This window comes from Impatiens glandulifera, chromosome 3, assembly GCF_907164915.1.
Source record: "Impatiens glandulifera chromosome 3, dImpGla2.1, whole genome shotgun sequence".
Lineage (NCBI taxonomy): Eukaryota > Viridiplantae > Streptophyta > Magnoliopsida > Ericales > Balsaminaceae > Impatiens > Impatiens glandulifera.
This window is the reverse complement of record NC_061864.1, coordinates 42381960-42400646: the sequence shown is the minus strand read 5'-3', so window position 1 is coordinate 42400646 and position 18687 is coordinate 42381960. Positions and strand designations below refer to the sequence as shown.

The window sequence follows — 18687 nt, the reverse complement described above, 5'->3', positions numbered from 1 at the left end:
ATTTTCTAATACAATACCTGGATGAGATTTTATTAATGTTTTAGTTGGGATAGGACTTTGATGTCTTACATTGAGCTATATTAAATAATCAACTCATTACAATCTATCGAGTTATTTAGTGTTCATGTCTTAGTTTTGGGTAATATATTTTAGTAGACAAATAATTTTGAAACTATCTTTTAAAATAATTAATAAATTTTATATTTAAATATAGTACCAAGTATGATTTTAAATATAATAGTTGATAAAAGCATTTTAGTAAAATTCTCAACACATGTTATATTAAAGCGTTCTCCTCCTATATAGCTTCTCTTATATCAAATTCAATCATCTACTCTCTCTCTCCTTTAACATGCCGATTGACAAATTTTGTTGTCTTTTTTTCTCTTTGTTCTACTTCTTCTCTTCGGCCTTTTCAGATGAGATTGGGTCAATTCTTTCCCTGAAGTTCGCCCTACAAAATCCTTCTGCTGCCGTATTCAATACATGGAACCTATCTTACAACAACATCTGTGATTTCTCCGGAATCACATGCCACCCAGATGATGGCTCTGTGAAAGATATCGAGTTATCCAGCCAAAACTTGTCCGGCGAGGTTCCATTTGATTCAATTTGTAAGCTCAAATCCCTGGAGAAGCTTTCTCTAGGCTATAATTCCATCTCTGGACCCGTCACGAACGACTTGAAGAACTGTGTCCATCTCAAGTACCTCGATCTTGGTAATAATCACTTCAATGGAGCTGTCCCTAATCTCTCTACTCTCAATCAACTAACATGTTTGCACCTAAACAATAGTGGATTCTCTGGTAAGTTTCCATGGCATTCATTGTCAAATATGTCGGATTTGACTGTTTTGAGCGTTGGCGATAACCATTTTGATAAAACATCATTCCCGGATGTTCTCTTATCCTTGAAGAAGCTGAATTGGCTCTACTTATCAAACTGTAGTATCAAAGGTTCGATTCCAACTGGAATTGGGAGTCTGACGGAGCTGAGGAATCTGGAGCTATCTGATAATTATTTGGAAGGCAGGATACCCATCGAGATAACCAAATTAAAGAATCTTCAATTGCTAGAGCTTTACAATAATTCTTTGACCGGAAAATTGCCTATTGGTTTAGGTAATCTTTCAGATCTTGAATTCTTCGACGCTTCAGACAATCAACTTCACGGGGATTTGTCGGAACTTAGGAAGTTAACTAATCTTGTAAGCTTGCAACTTTTTTCAAACGGATTTACCGGTGAGATCCCTTCAGAGCTGGGTAATTTCAGGCGGTTGGTGAATCTCTCTCTTTATGATAACCAGCTCACCGGTGAGCTCCCACAAGAACTCGGCTATTGGTCTGAATTTGACTTCATTGACGTGACAGGAAATTACTTAACGGGTCCAATTCCACCGAATATGTGCAAGAACGGTAAAATGAATCAACTTTTGATGCTACAGAACAACTTCACTGGCGGAATTCCGGCGACATACGCCGATTGTCTATCCCTGAAAAGGCTACGAGTCAGCAAAAACTCTCTCTCCGGCGAGGTTCCCAGCGGCATTTGGGGATTACCCAAAGTGGGTTTGATCGATATTGCTATGAACAACTTTGAGGGTCCAATATCTGACCAAATAAAAAAAGCAGCTTCTCTGGTAGGATTACGTGTAAACGACAATAAATTATCCGGCCATGTTCCGATATCGATCAAGTCCGCATCTAATCTTGTGGAAATTGATCTCAGTAATAACCAATTTTCCGGCAGAATTCCGCCAACAATCGGACAAATGTATAAGCTAAGTAGTCTCCATTTACAGAACAACAAAATCTCTGGTCCTATCCCACAAAGCATCGGTTTGTGTGTTTCTCTCTATGACATAAACATGGCTAACAATTCAATCTCCGGTGAGATACCATTTTCTCTTGGCTCACTTCCAGCCCTCTATTCGCTTAACTTGTCCGGAAACCAACTTGTCGGACTGATACCATCTACACTTTCTTCTCTCAAACTCAGCCTACTCGATCTCTCTAATAATCATCTCCTTGGACCAATTCCAGATTCTTTTAATTCAGATGCTTACAATGGAAGCTTCGCCGAAAACGAAGGCCTCTGTAGCGACAGTGTCGTCGGATTCCGACCCTGCTCGTTGTCGGATTTCGGCAACCTTTACGAACGAAAACTCATAGTTCTCATACTCTCATTGGCATTTGTTATCGGATTTTGCTCTTTTCTGGTAGCATGTTATTTCTACATAAAAATAGAACGTATTAAAAAGAATCTCCTTTCATTAAAATAAAATTTGAGATTAAAATCTCTCTCTCATATAATAACTCTCCGATAACTATTACAAATTTTATTGCTGTTGTTAAATAAATATTTAACTCAATATAAATAATTATTTAAATAAAAAATAAAGGTTATAGTGTTTTTTTTTTTGTTTTTATAATTCCATTACCAAGGCTGAAAAAGAAGTGTTGAAAACCTACAAAAATGAGTTATCAATTATATAATTCCATTATCAATTATGATCTTATAATAAGAAGAGATTTTATTTCCACAAATCACCTCACCTCATTTCCCTTGTTCATATAGAATAAAAAATAACTCTTTAATAATATTTATAATAAAAAATAAAAAAATATTTCTGGTAACACTTATATCTTTTTGGGTTTGAATTACTTAAATAATTTAAACTATTTAAACATTATTTATTCCTTCTTATCTATTATATCATTAAATTTATTAACTAAAATACTTTTTATTTGAAATTATTGTTATATCAATACATTTTAATTAAGTATTTTTACTTTAAAAAAATAAAAATTAAATCATCACTTTCATAAAATAATAACCAAACATATTTTTTCTCTCTCATCTTTTCGAATTTGTATCCTATGTTACCATATTAAAATCGAGATAAGATTCTCGGTTACCATTTGAGGGTGTTCCTTATGTTCCTCATCATAAGGGGAGGGGCATTATGGTAATAAAAGAAAAAAGTTTTTTTTATTACCAGAATGCCCCTCCCCTTGTAAAGAGAAACACAGGAACACGCTTAAATGGTAACAGAAGATCCCACTTAGGATCCACTTATCATATGATTCACATTTAAAAGCCTATTCATAGGAAAATATGTTGACTCATGAACAAAATAACAAGAATAATCAAATTACTTTATCTTGAGAGAGAAAGGCTTATGTCGATTTCTCATTTAGTTCGAATTCTAAAAGATCATATATTTGTGTTCAATATGAAATTAAGGATAAAGTCTAAAAGCTATTAAAATAATATAGGGACCTAGGTTTTTAAATTATCAACAAAACTTTTCAATAATTCATCTTATTTGGTGCTAAAATAAAAATGATATCATAGAATAAGTTTGAACATTGCTAAAATAAAAATGATATCATAGAATAAGTTTGAACATTTTCAAACAATTCATATATATTTTCAAACAAATTATTTTTATTTGAAAGACACGACGCAACAACCATCTAAAAAATGTTAGTCTTATGATCTCAACCTTTGGATGAGAAGACAAAATAGACTACATAAATTATGTGTTGACCCTCGTCTCATTCATACACTTGTTGTCGTTGGTCGCAATTGCCTCCGCGGGAGCTTCACCGATTTATTTTAAAATTGGATTTTAGCTTATTTTCAATTTTTTTTCTTCAAATTATTTCATATTCTAATGAAAATTATTTATATGTGATTAATTATTATTGTTATTAGATAAAAATGTCAACTAAATCATAACATTTTAAAACAATTCATACACATTTTAAAACAAGTTTATTTTTATTTTATAGCTACGACGCACCAACAAAACGAAACGGAATATTGACACGATTGGAAAAATGTTAGTCTTATGAAATCTTTTGATGAGATAACAAAATAGACGACACAAATTATGTGTTGTTCGTCATCTCATTCATACACTTGTTGTCGTTGGTCTCCATTTGTAGACACTCATTTTTTACCCCAAATTTTAAATAGATTATGCTTTTAATAAATTTGAGCGTATACAAATTTCTCGAATTCATTCACGGGCTAATTGCACGATTTATTTTAAAGAAAAATATTTTTAGAGCAAATGCGTTTTTGGAAATAATTGATTTTGGATTTATAGTAAGTTAAAATAGTAATTTGTCTAAGTTATAACCCTTAATAAAGTTATTATACTTTGAATATTCAAGGTTTCATTTTAATAAATACATTAATTATTTATAAAAAAACATACAAAATATATATATTAACGTTTTTTAATTTAAAAATAAAATTTTCGTTATGTATAATTTTGTTATTTTTTTAATTAAAATAGTTGTTTTAAATTGTTAGTTTAGTTGTCGATTAGATTAGTTGTTAAATTAGATTTTGCAATTTAATTTTTGAATTTGTTAAATTTGACTTAATTAGTTAGCATTTTTATTATAATTATAATTGTTCTTTAGAAATAGGAATATTTAAAAAAATAAAATTGCTTATTTATTTATAAACAAAATCTTTTATTAGGATGAAGGGAGATGTGTTCAAAGGGTCAATCCAAGATCCACATGTAAGATCCGGATCAAATTTTGGGAATGAGACTGAAATAATCCAAATCAGAAGCAAGTCAACCTGAAGTCAAGTCAAGGATCCAATTGACGGATCCTATCGGTGACCCGACCTATGGACCGACCCGTGCCCAAGATCCGACCCATGGAATCCAAAGCTAAAGAGGAAAAGGTGATGAATGCAATATTCATCTTCATGATGTTGACAGTTCAAAATCTTGAAGTCCCAATCCAATCGTGAGTGGCGAAAAATGAAGAAGTTGCCATGAAAATAGGGAGAAGTTGCCATAAGACTAGGAATTTCCTTAAGACTAGGCCATTTTAATTAATTTTAAAAATATTATTTTGGAAAACGGTGTGTAGGGTGTTAGTGGGCCTTTGGGCCCTAAGGTTTCACGGTTTTACCTATAAATACTCCCTCTTAACACCTTGCAAAAGACCCTTCTTTTTCACTCTCTAGTGTCTCTAGGCTGCCTTTTATCTCTTGAAAAAAAATCTGTCACTTTCAAAACCTAAGCAAGAGAACCAACTAGTGTGGTTGTGTCACAAGTCTCTTACTTAGAGTTTTCATCCCTTTTGTAAAGATCTAAGGAGTTGCCCCTTTGTAAGCTACCTTTGATCTCTTTGTTTTTTTTTTATTCTTTTTATTTGTCTAAAACATGAAGTTAACATTAGCATGATTTCATAACAAATTTCTGTTTTGCTTTAATTTATTTTCATTCATACTTGTACATAATGTAAATATTAATTTTTTTTAAGTAAAACACAAAAAAAAAACTAAAATAAATAATTAAAAAGCTATAAAAAATTTGTTTTTTTTGTTTGTATGATGTTAGGTTTAGGATTTACTTTATATGCTTGTTTATTATTATGTTAAAAATATAGTTAGGAATTTCTTTATTTAATTTGGGATCCAGTTGGATCACCAATTAGTTAAATAATTAAGAGTAGGTCTAACACAAGAAAACTAATGCGTTTCTGCCGATTAGCGACACTTAAGACTGAAAAAACTAGCCCTGGGATGCATTGGAAGAGCATCTGAACGATATTACTACACCTTGGAGTGTACTCAGATGTCATCCGGCCGAGGAGTTTCTCCATAAATCAGGGAATATATACTCAATTGAGAATTTCCCCCCACCTCTAAAATGGATGCATACTATCGAACGACTCATCGCCAAAGGGTGGGGTCAAACCCAAGTATTTTAGTTTTTCTTCCCGCATCATCACTCGGTTTGTAACAAGTTGTTATTCCACATTGACAATCTTTGCACATAGGTGTAGAAGTACTGATCCCGGTCGAGTAAATCCTTGCAAGAAAATGGTGATGTACCCTTTTACACATAAATGCTATAAAAATAGGGATAAAACCTATGCGTCTTTGAAGGTGTTGTACCTTGTAAGACAAGCCTATTAAATGTGTAAATGGGATACAAGCGTTTCAAAAAATCAAGTTTTATGTTTTCAATTTAAACATTAAATCCCTAGAAGAGTCGCTAGAAAAGCTGTAACCCCTAGAGCAATTTAATTCTTTTATGAGATCTGATTTAAGTTAATGAAATATAAATAATTTAAGAAAAAAAATATTTATTTAAAGTTAGAGTCGCCAATTGATTTTAGAAAAATCAATAAAAAAAAAGTGTACGTGTACAAACGTATTTTGTACTAGAGTTTCGCTTGGTTCGAAGTTTGGTGATACTCGAGAAAGGGCATTCGTGTTATGTCCTCCGTATCCATTTTAAAAACGGTCTCTACTTATTAAATTATTTTTTTGAAAATTGGTTGTATAACGTTTGAGTTTTTAACCGATTATTCTTCCGGTCCTAGTCATGCTTCTAGGTTTTAGCATTATTTTCAATATTGAAACAACAATATTTAAATGCTGGTACCTGTTACAGATGATAACTAACGTAGAAATACCTGAAGAATATCAATCATTATTAAAGGCATTAGGATTTATAAATAAACACCAAACAAGCCTTTGTTGAAATATTTTTGTTAAAATATCTCAAAAATATTTAAAATACATTTCTTTTCGGGATTTTTAGAAAATGATTTGGAGTCCCAAAATTACAAAAATAATTTTAGATTTTTAAAGTATAACCAATTAGGCATTAGGACCGGAGTCTTAAGGTTGTGGTTCATTTTTGTCAATTGGGGTTTGAAGACTCTCAATTTGGGTTTAGGAGCTCTTGGTCTAAGTACTAGAGTCTCTCGGTCGAGGTGTTACGGACTCTCGATCATTGACTTATCTTACCAGTTTAGGTGTAAAAACTTATTGGTCTTGGACTAGCCTAGGGCTAGGTTTCTCGGTCAAGGTGTATAAACCTTTAGGTCCGGGACTAGGTCTAGGCTAAGTTCCTCGGTCTTGGACTTGGGAGTTCTCGGTCCTAGGTTTATGTCTCTTAGTCTTAGGTCCTTGGAGTCTCGGTCCTAAGTTTGGATTTCTCAATCATGAGTCTTGGGAGTCAAGGTCCCAGGTCAAACCTCTTAGTCCTAGGTCTGAATTTTATCAGTTCTAAGTCGGACCTCTCGATCCTATGTGACAATCCTCGATCGGATTTATCGGTTCTAGCTCAAGAGCATTGATCCTAAGTCTCGGTCCTAATTTATTAACATCGGTCCTAAGTCTTGGTCCTAACTTATTTTCCTCGGTCCTTAGTCTCGATCCTAGGTTAAGAGCCTCGATCCTCAAGAACATCAAAGGTTTATTTTTTTTAATTAGTATTTTTTAGCTTTGATTCTTTGATCTAAGAGCTTGGGTAGGTTCATAAAGTTCCCAAGAACATGTTGATCATCATCTCAAGGTATGGATCGACCTAGATGATGATCAATTTGTTCAAAACAGCGTGTGATCAAAAACCGGGTTTTTGATTTTAAAGTTGTTTTGAAATGAAATGAGTTATCCAATAGCTTCCTTATATCACATAAACTTGATTGGTACCAAAACAAGAATATTGGTTGTTCGTTTTGACCAATTCAAGAACTCAAAATTTTCATTTTATTTTGAAAATTTTGATTTTGATCAAACATGATCGGGATGGATCAAACATGATCTAAATAGTTACCCAACATATTTACAATAATGTTGGGAATCTTTTTGGGCTGTGATTCGATTAACACAAGAACAACAATCCCGTATTTTTTTATTTTTGAATTCAGAATTGGGTTTTTGTTATTTAGGTCAATTGGTCGGTTTTATCATATCTAGATAGTTTATAAATTATCTAAGGATGAATTCTCAACCATAAAACGTCATAAATAACAAGAATACAAGCTTATGCAATTTGAAATATAAAAATTTCAAATTGTAAATATGAATTAGAGGTTTATTGGAACCTTCCCAAGGATTTGAGAACACTCCTAGATCATTAGGGAATTTTCTGGATGCTCAAATCTAAACATTAAGGCCTTAAACAGAAAATTCCAAAAATCTGAAGCTTTGAAGCTTTAATACGGATTTCGAATTTCTTCGATTTAAGGGTTGTGTGTTGGTTCCTTAGGTTCAGAATGACTTGAGGGAGTTATTTACAGCATCCCTAAGTCGATTGGAGAAGCCAAGTGGGCTGAATCAGTCAAAAATCATTAATGATTTTTTACTGTTCTTGGCTTATAGTCGCCGGAATAGGTAGTGACGAAGCATACTCTTGTAAGGATAATGATCACCATCTAATCCAGAATGAGTTGTTTTGGGCTTTGAATGAGTTGATTGGGTGGACCAACAAGGAAGTTTCTTCATGCTTATCTAGACGGCGTCGCGATGAAGAAGGTGATCGAAGGACAAAACGACGTCTTTTTGATGCTTGTATGCGTTCTGGTGGTATTCCGTTGGCGTTCCGTTAGAAACTAGCGTTCATTAGCGTCCTGACTAATGGGGCATTAACTATTCCGCTGCGACCCAAGCGCGCTTCCTTCGTTAACAACGGGGCTACTTGACTTCTTCATGGGCGCTAAATGAGGATACAACGCTGATCCGATGGTCTTGGAGTGTCCTCTAACTAATTTCTTTAGTTTCAGCCACACTGGATCACAAATATATATTTTTAATTAAATCCTTAAGGGTTTATTTGAAATCGATTTTTCTTTCACCTTTTCGCTTTAATTTTGATTTTTTAAATACACTGTTAGGATCTAGATCGCCGCTGGTGGACCGAGGGTTGGACCGGTTAGCGGTTCACACTCGAAGGGTGGTGGTTAATCCGATTAGAGATTAACACCGGGGTTTCAATACTACACAACCTGTCACAAACCCTTGAACTAGGTTCAAGCGCAGAAGAGGTTTGCTTTCAGGTTGAAGCGGTACTCTTGTATGATAGGCACGGTCGGCTTCGGATGATGGGGATTTGGAAATGGTGGGTCGGTTTCGGTAATCTGGATATCCGGTATGGTTAGTATAGAGTCGGTTTGGAGCGGTGTGGTTAAGTTAATCGGTTAGATAATGAAGCCGACAGAAAGTAAATAGCAAGACAGATTTTATGGATGTTCGGAGATAAAACTCCTACGTCACCCCTTCCTCTCGAAACCGCGAGAAGGATATTCACTAAGGAATACAAATACAGACCGATCGAGACTTATTTCCTGCTCGATAACACTCTTACAATTTATACCGAAATTGTAGAACACACTTTAACTTTCAACACTTAGGCTTTCTAGAACAGCACACTCTTATCACTTGTAGTAAATGCTCTTAATATCTCAATATCACACTGTTGTCTCTTAATGTCCCGCTTAAGTCACTACACTTACTCTTCTTCAGCTACCCCTTTTATAGGTGAAATATGCCAACGGTCATATTTCACTGCCTTGAATCTGATTGGCTGATCAGAAGTGCAGTGATTCAGTGTTTCAGAGGTTCAGACCTGCGGTCGTTTCCTCAGACCTGATGGTCAATCTTAGACCTGGTATTATGTCTCAGACCTGGCGGTCTGTTCATCCGGTGTGTAAGACAAACCTGTCAGGTTTGTCTTTTACTTGATATAGGCACTGTCTGTTTGGAAAGTTGTCTGTACTTGGAAGATTTCCTTTCTGGCTTATCCCGAAGTAGAAGGATCCGGTAGTACTGTTTTCTGCAGCCTACAGTCTTTCCTCAGACTTGCATGGATATGGAAGTATTCAGTCTGCTCCTTTGGTATCATTCTCAACAGATACCCGAATTGTCTTCTTGTACTGGTCGGTCATTTGACTTGGCCGAATGTCTTTTGGTAGTGATGTAACCGGACTTCTTCGGTTATTCTTGTCTCGTGGATGATCGGCTGTTTGATGATTCCGGTTTTGAGCTTTGGCCGATCCTTTCTTTGTGCGGTCACGTTCCGAATATTTTTGATCGGTTTAGTAGCTTGACCGGTTAGTTTTCTTTAGCCGGTTCCGGTTCGGTTCCTTGTTCCTGCATGGAAAGTTTATTTAAGTTAAGTATGTTTGAACCGGTCTGATTTTATCTAACAATTTCTCCCTATTTGATTATTTTATTTAAAATTCTCAAAATCATGTAAGTTTGCAATCGTAGGCCGGTTGTTTTGTTTGTCCGGTTTTTAAAAAAGACTTAGAGAATTTTTCGAAAAATTTTGAGAGAAAATTTTGAGAAAAGTTTTGGAAGAGTCTTTATCTTTTATCTAACAATTTCTCCCTTTTTGATTATTTTATTTAAAATTATCAAAACTAAGTAGAAATGCAAAATAATGCCGGATTCAAAAATAACTTTATATATTTATATATAGATGACCGGAAAAGACAAAATATATAGAAATACTAAGGCCAATAAGAAAAGAAGGATAGTCCCTATTCAGAGTCCGTGAAATCATAGACGCTCTTCTTTTTCTTCGGTTGCTGTTGCCCGGTCGGTTCGGAAGATCATCGCCTTTTAGACCGGGACCGCAGTTGTTCTTCGACTTCGTCCTCGACTTGGTCGGCTTGCTGCGATGTGCCCGTAATGACCGGTTCAGAGACCTCTTTGAGCAGCTCGGCTATCTGAACTTTCTTAGGGGCCTCCCTCTGTCTCTTTTTCGGTGCTGAAACGGAGGCGGACGCCTTCTTCTTCTTGTTTACTTTGGAGAATTCGTCCAGCTTCCGTTTTTGCCTTTCCAATCGTGCGGCATCCTCCGCAGCTCGGGTGGCTACTTTCTCAGCAAACCCTGGGAATATGGCCTCAACATTTTTAAGTCGTGCGGCTTCCACTTCCGCTTCGGTCAGTTGAGTTGGGCGCGGTGCCTCTTTATCTTTGCTAACTTCGGCGTCCAGCGCATCCTGGACCCTCTTAGCCACTTGAGCATCAGCCGCTATAGCCGCGGCCTCCGCGTCCACCTTAGCCCTTAGAATTTCGGCCATTTGTTCGGAGAGCGCCTTCACTTCGGCCACGAGACTCTTGTTTGTCTTCTCAAGTTCGGAGACCAGGTTAAGTGTCGTGTCGACCCGTTCGAAGTCTTTCATTAAATCGGAGGTCACATCCTCCAGAGTTGCGGTTCGCTGAGCCCATTTATCGCGCTCACCGACCTCTTCCCACAGACCGTTGCCATGTTCTGAGAGTCGTTCTTGATGTTTTTCCAGAAGCAGCCTTGTCACGTCGGTGAACTTCAGGGCCGAATCAACTATTCTGTTGGATCTATCCTTGAATGGTTGAAGCTTGGACACGTTGTGTTCTTGTATGCGGTCATCGATCCGTTTCGATATGGATGCTTCAAGCTTTTGAAGTCGGTCCTCAACCCATTCTTTAGCAGCCCATTCTTTAGGAAGGTCTGAAGCGGTGACTTCCGGTGGTGGGGGAGGTGATTGCTCGGTGGGATTTGGATCGGCTCTGTCATTGGATTCTATCGGTTCCGCATTCTCTTTTGGAAGTTCTAATGGTGCCGCAATATCCAAGATCGGTGCCGCATCCTCCAAGATCGGTGCCGCATCCTCCATTGGGTGTGTTGGACAGTTAACTGGAAACTTTTCGATTACGGGGGCAGTATAGACCGGTACTTGCATTCGGCTGCATATCGTTTCCAGCCGCTCAATTTCTTGAATTATTTCCCTTTTTCCTTTTTCAAGCTTTGTTTACACCCGCGGCGCGACGGTGTCCACCGATCCTGTCTTGTTGAACTCTTCCTTAATTTTCCGGATGCGCTTTCTTAGTTTCCGAAGTTGGATGCTCGTTAACAGGAGACAGGTTCGGCTTTGTACCTCTTGAATTGTGTTGGATTTTGTGAGGCTCATCATCAGGTCCTCTACTTCCTCCAATCTGTCGATGCATTGCTTTTCTGTGTGGCCCGGTAGGATTTCTCTATATGGTGTACCGAACCGGTGCTCATGCCACTCCAAGTATAGCTCTTCAACGTCTTCGGCTCGCTTGTTGACGCCCTGAAGGATTTTCTGGGCTAATCTATCGGCCTCTGCTTCTTCGGCCTCCTCCCTCTCTGTGTTGTAGCCTTCATCATCGGCTTCTTTATCAACTTCTTCTCCACCACCCTCTTCTCTATCCTTGGTGGTCTCAGGGTTGGTGTTTGGTTCGGCATCATTTGGACTCCGAGCCGAATGATCGACGTCATTGGCCGTTCTATCATCCTCCGTCTTTTCGCTGTCTGTTCTCTCAGAAGCCCATTCCTCATCTTCTGTGTGCTGAGGTGGGTCGGAGAAGGTTATCTTTTCTTTTCCTTTGCCTCCGGTCTTTGCTTTGGCCGGGGCATCTTTCTTTGCGGCTTTCTTCTTTCGGCCACCTGTGGAGCTGGGGGGCGGCTGTGTCCTTTCAAGGAATTGCCTTGATCTGATGAGGCAGCGTTTTGCTACCGCAACGCCGGGACCGATGTTGAGATTTAAATGGAGAAATATCTTACCGAGAGGCACGGCGTATCCCCACGACCGGGTTGAGTCCGGTTTCACCATATCCATGAGGTTGCTGAACACTGATCTTGCCCAGTTGACCTATTTACCCTTCATCAGACCGATCAACATCTTGATTTTGTCTTTGGTGAGGTTGCTGAAGTTTCCTCCCCTCGCCAGAATCGCCCTTGCGAAGATGTCACATATCGGGATATACTCCGGCCTCAGCATTTGTTTGCTCCCGGATGTTTTGATCGGCTCATTGGTTGCCGATAGAATGTAGCAGGCCGACTCAAAGATGTCCTGGTCTATTTCTGCCGTTGCATCCTGGCCGGTTGTTGGAAGACGCAGGCTTTCGGCCACCAATTCTTCGGTGAGCTCTATTCGGGAACCGCATACAGTCGCGGTGATCTTGTCGTAGGCGATTGTTGCGGTTTTGAAAAACTCTTCGACCGCATCTTTGTAAATGACGTGAGGACCGCCGAGGAAATATTCCAGACCGGTTTTGATTACCCGGTCAATAACTGCTTTCGCCTCGGTCGTACCATTCAGCCGGATTTCCTCGAAATCCACCTGAAAGTAGAGTCTGAACAACGCCGAATCACGACCCATGTTAAAGAGTTTGAGAAAGTGAGAGAGAACTGCTTCAATGAGTTTTAGAGAGCTTAGAGAGAGAAAGTAGATTCGCGTGTGAATGAAGTAAACCTCTTTTATAGATGCGGTTTGGAAACCCAACCGTCCCATCAATAATGGGCGGGAATTTTCCCTCCAAAATGGAAGAGGCGCCAAACTATGGGCGGTAAACCAAAGGTGGGGGGCGACAATTTTTGTGCGGGAAATTTCCCTCCAAAATCCTTTGCTCATGTCATTGATGACGCAATAGTTCCTTTGAAACCGATTGATTTAACGGTTTCTAAGTCTAACCGGACATTTTGAGTGAACATTTTAAGCAGATTTCAAGTGGCCGGATGAGAACGCGGTTATAGTTTGAAGATGTTAACCGGTTACTTAGATAAATGTTCAAAGAATTAGGAAGACACGGTCATTTAAACTGAAATGATATTAAAATTCAAGTAGTAGATAAAGGAAACCGTATAAGATTCGGTACAAAGATAGGCATACAGAAGGAATGCAAAGTACAGCCTATTGAAAAGACATTCTCCAGATTCGTTCTATTGCTGAATCGTTGTCGAGGATGTTTGAAGAGGAAGCCGGTGTGCCCGGTCCGAACTCTGGTCGGTACCCAAGAATCAGCTTGCTGATATGCGGTGCATACCCGAGACCTTTCTTGGTCAGCACCATATTCTTTAAGTTTTCCCATATGACCGATGACCAGTTGATGGCCGATTTGCAAAGAATGTGGGTCATGATGTTGTAGGTATTCCTAAAATACCGTTGATTCGGTGATTGACACAGAATTGACCGGGTCACGATTTCGAGCAGTAGCTGACCGTGACTAGCAAGTTGGGTTTTTGGCCCAAAGTGTTCCACCGGAGAGGGAGTGGCCGACAGATATTGCGCGGTTTCTAATCCCGCAAGATCCTGAATAGTCGGAAAGTCAGAGAAACCTTCAGAGGGTAGACCGAATAGTGAGGCAAATTCATCCTCGTCGATCCAGAGCGTGTGGTCTTTGACAATAGAGACGATATACTTCTCCCTGATGCAGGCGCTTCGAAAGAAGGCCTTGACATCGTCTAGAAGAATAGGACCGGCCTCTTCAAGAAACGGTTGAAGACCGGTTTCAGCAAGAGAGTCATACATGAATTTCTGCTTAGTAGTGCAATCCCTTATGCCCGTGCAAGAGTTGAAATCGATGCATAGAGAGTTTCCCAGAGTTCTGCTCGGCATGATTTCGGTATTTGAGAGAGACGAGATTCAAGAGTATCAGATGTGATCTTGTGCTTTCGGATGTGATGAAATGAGTAGAGGATGGCTCCTTATATAGGATCGGTTTTGGAGGGAAAATCTGAGCATTGATGGTCAGTTTTGTTTTATTAAGGAAAAGAATCTTTACCTTTTCAAGGCGCATGGGGAAGCGGCAAATTGCAAAGCCCTAGGTAAATGTTAGTTGGGAAGTAACCATATCAGTTGGATTTTAAATGTGCGGGTGGTTGGGGGTTATCTCATTGATTGGGATTATCCTATTAAATGCACTCAACACATAATCGATATTAGATAGAAACCGAAAATAGTAATGCCGACAAATGGCATACAAGAACGATGAAGAAGACATGAAATCAAGAAAGACACAAATAAAGCCGAAAGAGACATGGATGAAGCCGATATGATCAAACTTGAGTTGGTTAAGAATACACTCGGTGCATGAAGCAAAACGACCGGGTGCAGGAAGGAGTGACTCAGGGTGCAAAGAGATTGACATCACCGTTGCGGTTTCTTCTCCTCCAGGCCCTCTCGAACCGCCTATAAAATGGATCGGTTACTTCTTTGGTGAGCACCTGAGCTTGGTTCAAACCTTCGCCGGGACAGGTTGGGACTCCAAGCTCCACAAGGAGGCTGCTTATTTGAGGAATGAAACCAACTGATCGGATGCCGATCATCCAGATAAGGGTGTCGAAGAGCACCCTAGACCAATTTACTGGTGTACCGGTGATTATGGCCGCCATCATGTTGAAGTTCGAGACACTGTAGGTGTTTGTGACGTCCCTACCAAAAATGCTCTTGCCGATCACATCGTTGAGAAGCTGATATTCAGCTCTCAGACATGATTTTGCTCCATGGTCCTCAACCGGGTCGTTAGACCGAGAGAGGGCGACGCAGACTTCGGCTTTTACATCCCCAGGGATGTCCAGATCTGTGATTCCGTGCCTTGGCAGGCTATGACACCTCGCAAAATCTCGTTCAGTGAAGTCGAAGACAATGCCTCCCACCTTGGATTGGATGTGGGTGTCAAAGTGGGGGGTGCCCCGAAACACCCTTGCATTGTGGAAGAACTCCAGAACGGAGTCCGGATAGATGGAGTGCTTATCACATAGGAAATTTTGGAGGCCGGTTTCCTCCAAAGATTTTATCATCTTGTATATTTCATACTGGTCTGTGGAGGAACAGGATTGAAAATCAACCTGAAGGATGTTGGGAAACTGAGACATTTTGTGCCTTAGTGAGAGGATGTTCTTGTGACTTGTGAGTGTTGTGATGAACGTTTGCTTCACTTAAATACTAGATTAGGGACTATCCTATTGTCCAGGCATTAAATGAGATGATATGTATTAACTGCAGGATAAGAGATATTGCATGAAATAGGCATGTTTGCAGTCTAGGTGTTGGTCATAGGCCTGGACTGTGAAAGATATCAAAAGATCTTCACATCTTTTTAGGCGCGACCATGTTACTCTGAAAAGGCAATGTTTCAGGACAGATATCTACAAGCATTGATAGTTGTTCCACATCTGTGTGAAATTCAAATAATCTAGAATGACCTGCTTCCAAACCGGTCAGTCATCAGTTGTTCATCCCGATGCGGTTATTTGGTGCATGCACCAAGTAGCCGGTCGGTTTACTCTATCTGATAGACTGGGCGGTTCTTCCACAAACACCCTGAAGATTCGAAGTTCAACAGTTTAGGAAGAATTATCGGTTTTGTCTGTCTGAACCGACTTCCCTTTAAGCATCATTTGGAAGGATTTGGCTAATATCGGTTAAGCCGAGTGTAAGCCTGAATTGAGAAAACTTAGCTTCCTGTAGCGGCTTTGTGAAGATATCGGCTACTTGTTGATCGGTCGATACGTATTCCAGCCGAATATGCTTCAGCGTGACATGTTCCCGGATGAAATGATGCCTTATGTCGATGTGCTTGGTTCTGGAGTGAAGAACCGGATTGTAGGTGATCGCTATGGCACTCGTGTTGTCACAGAAAATCGGAGACTCTTCGGCTATGACACCGAAGTCTTTCAGCTGCTGTTGGATCCAGAGGAGTTGAGAACAGCAACTTCCGGCCGCCAAGTATTCAGCCTCTGCAGTGGATGTGGCCACAGATGTCTGCTTCTTGCTATGCCATGAAACGAGCCGGTCATCAAGGAACTGACATGTTCCGCTGGTGATTTTTCTGTCAATCTTACACCCTGCATAGTCTGCATCTGAATAACTTGTTAGATTGAAGGACGAGTCCTTTGGGTACCACAGACCGACATCAGGTGTGCCCTTTAGATACTTCAGTATCCTCTTTGCGGCTGTATAATGGGATTGCTTTGGATTTGCTTGAAATCTTCCACACACACCAACTGCAAACAGGATGTCCGGTCTACTTGCTGTCAGGTACAGTAGGGAACCGATCATGCCCCGGTATGCAATCTGGTCTACCGATTGGCCCTCATCATCTCTATCCAACTTAACTGATGAGCTCATTGGAGTAGCCGCCGAGTAGCAGGTGTCCATACCGAATTTCTTTAGCAGCTCCTTGGTATATTTAGGTTGACTGATGAATGTTCCTTCCTTGAGTTGTTTAACCTGAAGACCTAGGAAGAAACTTAATTCTCCCATCATACTCATTTCAAACTTGTCAGTCATCATTTTTGAAAACTTATCACATAATTTAGGATCGGTTGAGCCAAAAATGATATCATCTACATATATTTGAACAAGTAGGATATGTTCCTTCTTTTCAAATTTGAACAATGTCTTATCCACTGAACCGATGGTGAAATCATGTTCTAATAGAAATGCGGTTAGTGTATCATACCAGGCTCTAGGTGCTTGCTTTAGACCGTATAAAGCTTTGTTCAGCCGGTATACATGGTTTGGAAATGCAGCATTTTTGAAACCGGGTGGCTGTTCAACATACACTTTTTCACGTAGGTCACCGTTCAGAAATGCACTTTTAACATCCATTTGAAAAACTTTAAAGTTTTTGAAAGCTGCAAAAGCTAGAAAGATCCTAATAGCTTCAATCCTGGCTACAGGAGCAAATGACTCTTCAAAGTCAAGGCCTTCTTCCTGTTTGTAACCTTGAGCCACTAATCTGGCTTTGTTCCTCGTGACCAAACCATCCTCATTGAGTTTGTTTCTGAATACCCATCTTGTTCCTATGACCGATTGATCTTTCGGTCTGGGGACTAGGTACCAGACTTTACTACTCTCGAACTGGTTTAGCTCTTCTTGCATTCCCAAGATCCAATCCGGATCTGACAATGCTTCATCTATTCTTTTCGGTTCAATCTGGGATATGAAAGCAGAGTTAAAATATCCTTCCAGAAGTTGACTCCTAGTTCGAACAGGTTCTGAAGGGTCACCTATAATTTGCTCAGGAGGATGTTTACTGTTTCTTCTGAGATTCAGTTCAGGGATGTCTACCAAATTACCGGTAACTTGACCAAGGCTAGACATGTCGGTAGGCTGAACGAGATTGTCAGACCGACCGACTCCCTCGGATTGGACCGAAGTGTCAGCTTCCTGTTGTGGAACAGCTTGATCCGGCTGGGTATCAATATTACCCATTTGGTCATGGACAAACCGCCTGAAGACCGGAGTCTCATCTTCACTATCAGAATGAATATCGTTATTTTCCAATCTGTTGTGTAGATCAAAGCATGAAGCAGTATTGCTTTCAACCGATTCATCGAAAACAACGTGAATTGTTTCCTCCATGGTTGCAGTTCTATTATTATATACTCTATATGCTTTACTTACTGCCGAGTACCCTAACATGATGCCGGTATCGGTTTTTGCATCAAAAGCGGTGAGTTGGGTTTTACCATTTATATGAATATAACATTTACAACCGAAAATCCTGAGGTACTTGAGTTTAGGAACTCTGTTAAAATAAACCTCATACGGTGTTTTGTTGTGAAATCTATTTATTAAAGACCGATTTTGTGTATAGCATGCAGTGTTGATAGCCTCAGCCCAAAATTTCTGAGCAATGCCGGAGTCGGCTATCATGGACCGTGCGGCTTCCTTGAAAGTCCGGTTTCTTCTCTCGGCCAGGCCATTTTGTTGAGGAGTCCTAGCACTAGACAACTCGTGTCTAATGCCGGATTCTTCAAGATATGCAGTTAATGTACTATTGGTAAATTCGGTACCTCGATCACTTCGAATGCTATTAATACGAGTTGATTTTTCATTTTGCAAACGCTTAAGGAGTGTGATCAGGTTTGATACAGTTTCACGTTTAGATGGTAGAAATATTACCCATGTATATCTAGAATAATCATCAATAACTACCATGGTGTAGAGCATACCTCCTAGGCTGATGACCTGAATTGGTCCAAATAAATCCATATGAAGGAGGTCTAAGCATCGGCTAGATTGAATGTTTCCTTTACTTTTAAAAGATGACCTAGTTTGTTTACCCATTTGGCATGCTGAACAAACCTTATCCTGGTTAAATACTATATCAGGA

General features: G+C 39.4%; 1 protein-coding gene across 1 annotated transcript; it reads left to right on the top strand.

Moving 5' to 3' along the window:
* Positions 1-352: 352 nt before the first annotated feature.
* Positions 353-8384, top strand: LOC124930236 (receptor-like protein kinase 7). The gene is made up of 3 exons (XM_047470595.1): positions 353-2218; positions 8045-8102; positions 8158-8384. Exons 1-3 carry the CDS (start codon positions 353-355, stop codon positions 8382-8384), a joined length of 2151 nt encoding a protein of 716 aa, XP_047326551.1.
* Positions 8385-18687: the final 10303 nt, after the last annotated feature.

Excerpts from the sequence above, each read along its gene's own strand:
- LOC124930236 (XM_047470595.1), top strand. The coding sequence starts at position 353 with ATGCCGATTGACAAATTTTGTTGTCTTTTTTTCTCTTTGTTCTACTTC. Across the intron at positions 2,219-8,044 it reads TCGGATTTTGCTCTTTTCTG|GTTCAGAATGACTTGAGGGA; the intron begins GTAGCATGTTAT and ends TTGGTTCCTTAG. Across the intron at positions 8,103-8,157 it reads AAGTCGATTGGAGAAGCCAA|TCGCCGGAATAGGTAGTGAC; the intron begins GTGGGCTGAATC and ends CTTGGCTTATAG.